This window comes from Trichechus manatus, unplaced genomic scaffold (genome assembly GCF_000243295.1).
Source record: "Trichechus manatus latirostris isolate Lorelei unplaced genomic scaffold, TriManLat1.0 scaffold00069, whole genome shotgun sequence".
Classification (NCBI taxonomy): domain Eukaryota; kingdom Metazoa; phylum Chordata; class Mammalia; order Sirenia; family Trichechidae; genus Trichechus; species Trichechus manatus.
This window is the reverse complement of record NW_004444005.1, coordinates 13,059,451-13,069,387: the sequence shown is the minus strand read 5'-3', so window position 1 is coordinate 13,069,387 and position 9,937 is coordinate 13,059,451. Positions and strand designations below refer to the sequence as shown.

Sequence of the window (9,937 nt, the reverse complement as noted above, 5' to 3'; positions counted from 1 at the left end):
CGCCCGCCGGCCAGCGACGACGCCACCACCCAAGCCCCGCCCCCGGGACGCGGACGCCGGACGCAGCGCCGCCACGCCCACGGCCCGCCCCCGACGCTTCTCCCGGCGCACACCACTCCTGGCTCCGCCCCTATGCGGCCGCCGTATAAGGTAGCACCATCCTCGGCCCCGCCCCGGCGACGGCTAAACCGGACGCAGCGCCTCCTTTGCCCAGGACCGACGCCTCAGCCGCAGCCGGACGAAGCACCGCCTACGGCACCGCCCCCTGCACGCCTCAGCCCAAACCCCGCCCCCAAGACGCCTCCACAAACAGCCCCTCCCCCTCCCAAGCCCCGCTATGTCGCCGGACACAGCACCTCCCCGCCCCGGCACCATCCCTATGACGCCACCGATTGTAGCACCGCTTCCCCTGCCCCCGCACCGCCTCCGGAAGCAGGCCCTTTTCCGTCCAGCAGACCCCTCGTAAACCACGTGGTGGGGGCGGTGCCAGAGCGCGCAGGCGCAGTACCCCCACGCCCCGCCCCTCTTCCCGCGGGCTAGCGGTCGGGCTGACGCTATTGGAGAGACCCGGAGTGGGGAGGGGCCTGCAAGAGGCGGAGCCTAGGGTCCGCAGGGGGCGGGGAAGGCGGGGGCGGGACTGGAGGAAGCGGGGGGCGGGGCTGGCGGTTTCTGTCTGCGCGGTCGTTGGCGGCTGCCGTGCGCCCAGTCAACTGCCGCCGGGGGGTTTCCGGCCGGCCAGGAGCAGGCGGCCCGTGGGGACTTCCGGGCCCGAGGCGGCAGGAAGGCCAGTCTTGCGTGCCGCGTGGCTGTCCCGCGAGGGCCCGCCGCGCACGTGCCCGCCCGTTCTTGGTGAGGCGGGTCTGCGGAAGGGCTGAGGCGCTCACGGAAGGCGGTAGATGGGGGCAGGTGCGCGCGGGTGCGCTCACCCGGGCCCCCGAAGCCTCAGCGAACCACGGGCTTCCCCGCGGTGTCCACGGGCCGCTGGGCCCCGGTGTCCGCGCCGGCGCTGTGCGGCTCGAGGTACCCACACCCGCCCCGGACTGTGAGTCCCACCTGGACCTCGGCTCACCTGCACCTGAGGCCCCTCCTAGCGGGTCCCACCGGCTCTGCACCGACGCTGTCGGGTTCGGGCCTCTGTTCTGTTTAAGCTCTTAAGTCTAAGACGATAAGGTGCGCCCGCGGCGGCCTTGGCCTCGTTGACGGTAGGGGAAAAAAAAAAAAAAAACCGTTGCTGTTGAGTTGATTCCGACTCATAGCGACCCTACAGGACAGAGGAGAACTGCCCCGTTGTTTCCAAGGAGCGCCGGTGGATACAAACTGCTGACCTTTGGGTTAGCAGCCGAGTACTTGATGGCAGTTACTGTTTTTGTTAGGTGTCCTCGGTAGGTGCTGGCTCATCGCCACCCTAGGTGCAGCATAAGGAAACGCTGCGCACTCTTGTGTCATCTCTGTGATTGCTATGTTTGAGCCCATTGTTGCAGCCACTGTGTCAATTCATCTCATTGAGGGGCTTCCTCTTCTTCCCTGCCCTCTACTTTATACCAAGTATGATGTCTCTCTAGGGACGGATCCCTCCTGATAACATGTCCAAACGATGTGAGACAAAGTCGCCCCAGCCTCTCTTCTAAGGAGCATTCTGTCTGTACTTCTTCCAAGACAGATTTGTTGGGTCTTTTGGCAGTCCATGGTATGTTCGATATTCTTCACTAACACCCTAATTAAGAGGTGTCAGTTCTTCAGTTTTCCTTATTCATTGTCCAGTTTGATGGTAGAGCAGGGATTAAATCTGTGGTCCAGCAGGTGTTGAGAGGCCAAGGAAGCAGGGGTGTAAGAGTAGGTGGGAGGGTTTCTGAGCAGCCCCTTGGACTGGAGGGGGCAGGGATCAAGTACTCACCACCCAGGAATCTGGCCTGTGGATTTTAATGTAAAATCTCGGCTTCTAAGTGTTGAAAACTAATGCAAACTTCTGTGCAGAGCAAATAAACCTTGCAGGCTGAATGTGGCCTCTTGTGTGTGGCCACGTTCTACACCACAGCTTACTGCATACAAAAATGAAATGTTCACTTTGAAAGTCTGAACGTAATAACCAGGAATTTGTTCCTTAAGCAGTTATGGTTTAGTTCAGTAACGCGAGTCGGGACATGCACCCCTCTGCTCTGAGCCTCCCAATCTCCCCCTGTCTCTTAACAGTTCAATCTCCCCCAGCCCACTCCACACCCGCCCCGCGCCGGGGTTCCAGACCCCTCCCACCTCCTCTGCTGCTGTGCGGGGTGGTCCTGACTCTTCTGGATGAACAGGGCAGGTGAGGACTTAGGACCTTTTCACGACCTCTATCATTTACTTTCTTATCTAAGCTCCTTGGGAACTGAGTGTTTTTGGTTTGGGTTTTGTTTTGTTTTGCTTTTTTTACTCTGCGTGATGGAGCCGTCTCCTCGACGCTGCCTGGCTCACAGCAATGGTTGGTATTTGTTGTATACACCAGGGGTCAGCAAGCGATGGCAGCAGGCCACATCCACCCGTCACCAGTTTTTGCACAGCCCACAAGCTGAGCAGGTTTATGCATCTCAAAATAAGAATAATATCTTAATATTCTTTATTTTCATGTGAAAATTACATGAAATCCAAATTTTGTTGTTGTGAGGTGCTGTCAAGTCGGTTCCAACTCATAGTGACCCAGTGTACAACAGAATGAAACACTGCCTGGTCCTGCGCCAGCCTCACAATTGTTGCTGTGCTCGAGCCCATTGTTGCAGTCACTGTGTCAATCCATCTTGTCCAGGGTCTTCCTCTTTTTCGCTGACCCTCTACTTTACCAAGCATGATGTCCTTCTCCAGGGACTGATCCCTCCTGATAACATGTCCAAAGTATGTGAGACGTACTCTCCCCATTCTTGCTTCTAAGTAGCATTCTGGCTGTACTTTTTCCAAGACAGATTTGTTCGTTCTTTGGGCAGTCCACGGTATATTCTATATTCTTTACCAACACCACAATTCAAAGGCATCAGTTCTTCTTCAGTCTTCCTTATTCGTTGTCCAGCTCTGACGTGTGTACGAGGCGACGGAAAACACCACGGCTTGGGTCAGGCGCACCTTAGTCCTCAAGGGGACATCTTTGCCTTTTCAACACTTTAAAGGGATCTCTTGCAGTCAATTTGCCCGATGCAATGCGTGGTTTGATTTCCTGACTGCTGCTTCCATGGGTGTGGATTGTGGATCTAAGTGAAGTGAAATCCTTGACAACCTCACTCTTTTCTCCGTTTATCATGATGTTGCTGATTGGTCCAGTTGTGAGGATTTTGGTTTTTTTTATGTTGAGGTGTAATACGTACTGAAGCCTGTAGTCTTTGATCTTCATCAGTAAGTGCTTCAAGTCCTCTGCACTTTCAGTAAGCAAGGTTGTTAATGAGTCTTTCTCCAATCCTGAAGCCACATTCTTCTTCATATAGTGCAGCTTCTTAGACTATTTGCTCAACATACAGATTGAATAAATATGGTGAAAGGATACAACCTTGACGCACACCTTTCCTGACTTTAAACCATGCAGTGTCCCCTTGTTCTGTTCGAACAACTGCCTCTTGGTCATGTACAGGTTCCTCATGAGCACAGTTAAGTGTTCTGGAATTCCCATTCTTTGCAATGTTATCCATAATTTGTTATGATCCACACTGTCAAATGCCTTTGCATAGTCAATAAAACACAGGTAAACATCTTTCTGGTATTTTCTGCTTTCAGCCAAGATCCATGTGACATCAGCAATGATCTCCCTCGTTCCACGTCCTGTTCTGAATCCAGCTTGAATTTCTGGCAGTTCCCTGTCAGCGTACTGCTGCTGTCGATGTACTGCTACAACCACTTTTCAGTGATCTTCAGTAAAATTTTCCTTGCATATGATATTAATGATGTTGTTTGATAATTTCCATATTCAGCTGGAATCCTAAATATAGTTTAAAGTAAAACCAGAATGCTCCTTAGAAGCAAGGATAGGTGTCCTGTATTGAATTGTGTCCCCCAAAAATCCATGTATCAGTTTGGCTCGGCCACGGTTCCCAGCATTGTGTGATGGTCCACCATTTTGTCATTTTGTCGTCTGATGTGATTTTCGTATGTGTTACAAATCCTACCTCTATGATGTCAATGAGGTAGGATACGTAGCAGTTATGTTAATGAGGCAGGACTCAATCTACAAGATTGAATTGTGTCTTGAGCCAATCTCTTTTGAAATATAAAAGAAGCTAGCAGAGAGACGGGGACCTCATACCACCAAGAAAGCAGCACAGGAGCAAAGTGCGTCCTTTGAACCTGAGGTTCCTGCACAGAGAAGCTCCTAGTCCAGGAGAAGATTGACGACAAGGACCTTCCTCCAGAGCAGACAGAGAAAGCCTTCCCTTAGAGCTGATGCCCTGAACTTGGCCTTCTAGCCTACTAGACTGTGAGAGAATAAACTTCTGTTTGTTAAAGCCACCCACCTGTGGTATTTCTGTTACAGCAGCACTAGATGACTAAGACAATAGGGAAGCTTCGTCTTGCTTACTTTGGACATGTCATCAGGAAAGACCAATCACTAGAAAAGGACATCATGTTTGGTAAAGCACAGGGTCAGCAAAAATGAGGGAAACCCTCAGTGAGATGGATTGACCCAATACCACAACAGTGGAATCCAACACACCAGTGATCACAGAGATAACGAGGGACTAGTCCATGTTTCATTCTGTTACAGGTAAGGTCACTATGATTCGGAGCCAACTCCATGGCAGCTAGCAAAAGAGTTTAATTGAAACACACCCACACTCATTCATTTTGCTTTGGCAGTACACCAGCAGAGTTGAAAAGTTGTGACAAAGACCGTGAGGCCCACAAAGCTGAAAATATGAACTGTCTGGCCCATTACTGAAAATATTTCTGACCCCTGGTCTAGATGAAGAAAGCCTTCTCCCTGGCCTCTCTGCACTGACACTCACTCTTCCACTGAGAGCCTCAAAGTATCTGTAAAAATTGCCGAGCGGGGCATCTGATCTTCTCTAAATTCTCAAGGGGGAAAAAGAATCACCATCAGCAAAACAGCCCAAGGCTGATTGCTATGAGGTGAAGGTCAGACTTACCTCCACCCTCCAAACTTTCTACCAGTTCTGACACGAGTCATCCCTCCCATGGCACTCTCTACTTCTCTGTTGGGTTTGATAATTCATTGCAATGTCCACAGAGAACTCACAAACTGTACTTACAGTTATAGGGTTTATTAGGGAAGTAACAAGCCTCACTTCTAGGGAGCATTCTGCCTATTCTTCCAAAACAGATTTGTTCATTCTTTTGGCAGTCCATAGTATATTCAATATTGTTTGCCAACACTATAATTCAAAGGCGTCAATTCTTCTTCTGTCTTCCTTATTCCTTGTCCAGCTTTCGCATGCATATGAGGTGATGGAAAACACCATGGCTTGGGTCAGGTGCACCTTAGTCCTTAAAGTGACATCTTTGCTTTTAACACACCAAAGAGGGTTTTTTGCAGCAGTGCAATGCTGCTGCTTTTGATTTCTTGACTGCTCCTTCCATGGGTGTTGATTGTGGATCCACGCGTCTGTCAGTTTATCATACTATGGGGGCTTGCCTGTTGCTGTGATGCTGGAAGCTATGCCACTGGTATTCAGATACCAGCAGGGTCACCCAAGTGGACAGGTTTCAGCTGAGCTTCCAGACTAAGACAGACTAGAAAGAAGGACCTACTGGTATACTTCTGAAAAGAATTAGCCAGTGAAAACCTTATGAATAACAGTGGAACATTGTCTGATAACAGTGCCGGAAGATGAGCCCCCCAGGTTGGAAGGCACTCAGAATGTGACCGGGGAAGAGCTGCCTCCTTAAAGTAGAGTTGGCCTTAATGACATGAATGGAGTCAAGCTTTTGGGACCTTCATTTGCTGATATGGCACGACTCAAAATGAGAAGAAACAGCTGCAAACATCCATTTATATATATACGTATATACACACACACACACACACAGATTTGAATCAACGAAGTGGCTCACATGATTGTAGAAGCTGGAAAGTCCCAAGTCCGTGGGTCTGGCTGGAGGCTTCTCCTGACTCACGTAGCTGCAGGGGCTGGTGAACCCAAGATTGGCAGGTGAGACAGCAGGCCACTGCCTCACAAGTTGCGGGGGCTGATGAATCCCAAGATTGGCAGGTAAGATGGCAGGCTGCTGGCTCACAGGCTGGGGAGTCTGACGAATCCCAGGATTGGCAAGTAAGCTGCTAGCTGAAATCCCAAGAGCTGGAGGTCAGATGAGGAGCCAGCTGCAAGATACAGAGTAAGCAAAAGCCAGCAAGCTTTGCCAGAAAACCCACCTATATTGAATGCAGGCCACACCCCCAAGGAAACTCCCTTTCAGCTGATTGGCTGCTCATAGCAGATCTCATCATGGAGGTGATTACATCATTACATAGCTGCCAAAGTACATCATAACTGCCAAACCACTGAGAATCATGGCCCAGCCAAGTTGGCACACAACCTTAACCATCACAGTCTGCCTGTCCTTTCAAATGCAAATTTTCTGACTCCAGCAGTTCTAGTTGGGGCTCAGGTTTTCGACCTAAGTCCCCAATACTGTATATACAGGACTACTAGATTGAAACAAACAGCCTGTGTTTCTTATGGGCAAATCCTAGTTCCCCTTTTAGCATATCCAATCAAGTATTGGCTGAAGGTGGAGCTACACACTCTCCGTATAATACCCAGTATTCATTTCCATTATACAGTTAGATCTTTTTTACAACACTGGGTAGAAGAAACATTCAATATCTATAGTACATTCAAATAAACACATAACCCTTTTTAAATACTCCAGTTTCATCCTCTCTTCTCCACACTTTGACTATCTTCCCATTCATATGCATAGGGCCTTAAGCCTCTGGCTGGGTGGAACCAGAAGGCCCTCGTACCCTACCAATCATCTTGTTTAACCAGCCTGACTTTTGCCCCAAGCCACTCCAAATGCAGCTTTTCTCCCCTGAGCTGCAGCATAAAATCTCTTACTTTCCTTTCAGCCATTACAGGCAACGACAAAAGCAACCATCTATGAATCAAAAGTTTCGCTTCCCCTGCCTTCATTCTTCTCTTATAAAGTCCCATTCTTCCATGAGTCTGGAGCCATTGCAGTGAATCCCACTCCTGACACCAACTGTAAGAATGGCATGGTGGGAGCATCTGAGCCCCTCTAACTTCACGAGGGGGAAAGAGAATCATCATCAGCATCAGCCCAAAGCTGATTCCTGGGAGGTGGAGGTTAGACATAACCTCCTCTCTCCAACTTTTTACAAATTCTGACACCAGCTGTCCCTCCTATGGCACTCTCTTCTCCTCTGCTGGTTTCGATAACTCATTGCAGTGGCCACAGAGAACTCACAAACTGTACTTACAGTTATAGGGTTTATTAGAGAAGTAATATTACAATTCAGGATACAGTTCTTCGATTAGGACAGCTTCTTCTCAGCCGTGCCTGGAGGCAGGCCTTTCTCTGGCCCTTGGCCCCTGAGCCCTTCAACCCAGCTTCTGCCCTGCTCGAGCAAGCGTTACAAAGCTCTTTAGTTCTGCCAATAAGTACATGGAGACACCCCACTCCACCAGTAAGCCTCAGCCCAAAGGCACTCAGCTCTCTTGCTCCATGGGTCGGCATGCCTAGGTCTGCTGACAAGTGCCCAGAGGCACCTGGCTCCACCAGGAAGCCTCCTGCCTGAAGGTACTCAGCTCTCGCACTCTGTGGGTTGGCACATCCACCGTAACTGCCTTGCTCCATGGGCGAGGAAGCCCACTGTGCCATCTTGCACCAGTATCCTGGTTCTGCCACCATTTCTTTTTCACCACTTCTTGCCATCTTGGACCAGCTCTTATTACAGCTCTCTGTCTCTTGGGTCTAGGAGGTTTTCAGCGCAGGTTCCCCAGGTCCAAAAGACATACTCCACTCCTGTCTCTTCTTCTTGGCGGTAGTGAGGTCTCCCTCTGCTTTGGGATTGGCTCTCTTTTAAGGCTAGCAGGATGGCAAAACTGACCAATCCCTTGTTAGGGCTCCACACACCTTATTTGCTTAATCCCCTCCCCCAACAGGGGTTTCGTGCACCTTATTTGTGTTCTTAGCAAGCTGTCCAATCACCTTGGTGGGCCACAGCCATCTTATTTGCATAGTCCTACCTAATCATTTGGCAGGAGTTACAAGCTCATGGCAAAAAAGGCCATATAAAAGCGATCATTGCACAGTGGGCCCTCCTTCCCATTTCATGCACAGTCAAAGCCAGAGTCCTGATGATGACGGCAGCAAGACCCACACTGTCTGGCTCCTATCATCCCACACACCCCTTCAGCCTCCTCTACCTTGGTCCCACTGCCCTCCTTGATGCCCTACCTCAGGCGTGTGCACTATCTTTTCCCTCTGCCTGGAATGCTCTTCCCTAGACATCTGTCTGCCTTACTCCACCACCTCCTTCAGATCTTTGCCTGATAGTCACCTGGTCTGAGAGACTCTGTAGACTAGCACCCCAGTCTCCATCTCTACCTTTACTGACTCAATTTTTCTCTGGTGTATCATGTATTGACTGGTTCGTGGTCTGCCTCCCCTACTAGAATTCACATTCCCAGAGGCCAGGCCTCCCGTATCGTGTGCACAGGTATCTTATGTGCAGTCCAAGAAGAATAAACCCTCACTAAGACCTTGTGGGGCAGGCTGATTGTGTCCTCACAATTGCCAGACACTGAGCTGGGCTGGAAAGACAAGATTCCCAGAGCAGAAAAGCAACCACTGCCCAAAGCCATGCCACTAGTGGATACGTGCCCAGAGTGTGTGCTGACAGATACCCAGCTGCACACACAGCAGCCGCGAGCCCACACCTCCTGGTCTCCCAGTTCCACCTTCTGTGGCCTGTCCTCTGGCCCCCCCAGGAAGGAGCTTGTTCTGTAAGTCATGGGGCCATATAGCTTACATCCACATGGGGCACTCTGGAGGAGAAATGGGTGTAGCTAATCACTGGGCCAGGACTCGCCTGGGACTGTCCAGGGGAGCCAGGACCCATGGTACCTGACTGCAAGCTTCAATGCATTCATTAGTATATCTTTGCGGAGCACTTTCCATGTGCCCAAGACACTGCGCCTTATCTTTTATTGCAACCAAAACGTGAACTCCTGGGACAATTTTCGAGTGTAAGCACAGACTGCAAGCCCCAGGAGGGCAGGGGGAGTTTGCCTCGCGGCGCCCACATCAGCAGCGTCAGGTACAGGACAATGAGTGTGCATGGAGTCGGAGCTCAGCGCACACTTCGGAATGAAGAAGGGTTGAGCAGCTGCTGCAAGGTGGACTGAGGCCAAACACTGACCCTGTTGCTCCCTCCGCAGCCTGGCGGCACTCCACACATAGTCCACTGTGGCCTTTGGGGGTTCTAACCTTAAGCTTGGTGGTGATTCCAGCGGTGACCTTGAGCAAGTTCCTGGGATGTGATTAGGATTTCAAGCCCCTCTCAGATGGGACATGGGGTTAGTGGTCTAGCACTGGCGGGTTCTCAAGGCTGGTCATAAAGGAAGGGTGGTGGTGCTGTGGAGCCCCAGGTGGGGGTGCGGGGTGGTCACGGCCAGTCCCCTGCAATGGCCATGGACCTAGAACCTGGCCCGCCTCCTGGTCCTCCTGCTTTTCCCTGGCGGGGGAGGGGAGGGGCTTCCTTTCCAGGCAGCAGGGTCGCTGGCAGTGGGGGCTCCAGCAGCAGGCCGGGTGGGAAGACCCCAGACAGGCCCAGGTGGGGGTGGTCCTTTAAAGGGAAGGGAGGCTGTCGGGCTGTTGGGCTCCAGGGCTCGGTAGCTGGGAGAGATCGCCCAGGGGCACTGACTACTCAGAGTCACCATGCTGGGACCCTCACCCATGTTCCCTTCACCTGTCTCCCCCCCCATGCAGAAGACAGTGT

The 9,937-nt window shown here is 51.2% G+C and overlaps 1 protein-coding gene across 1 annotated transcript in view; it reads left to right on the top strand.

The window, feature by feature from the left end:
* The window catches only part of LOC105756465 (basic proline-rich protein-like), a 5,017-nt gene extending 4,477 nt beyond the window's left edge, over nucleotides 1-540 (top strand). The window contains exon 2 of the mRNA XM_012556548.1: nucleotides 15-540. Coding sequence (XP_012412002.1) covers nucleotides 15-540 — 526 coding nt within the window. The remainder of the gene's footprint in view (nucleotides 1-14) is intronic.
* Nucleotides 541-9,937: the final 9,397 nt, after the last annotated feature.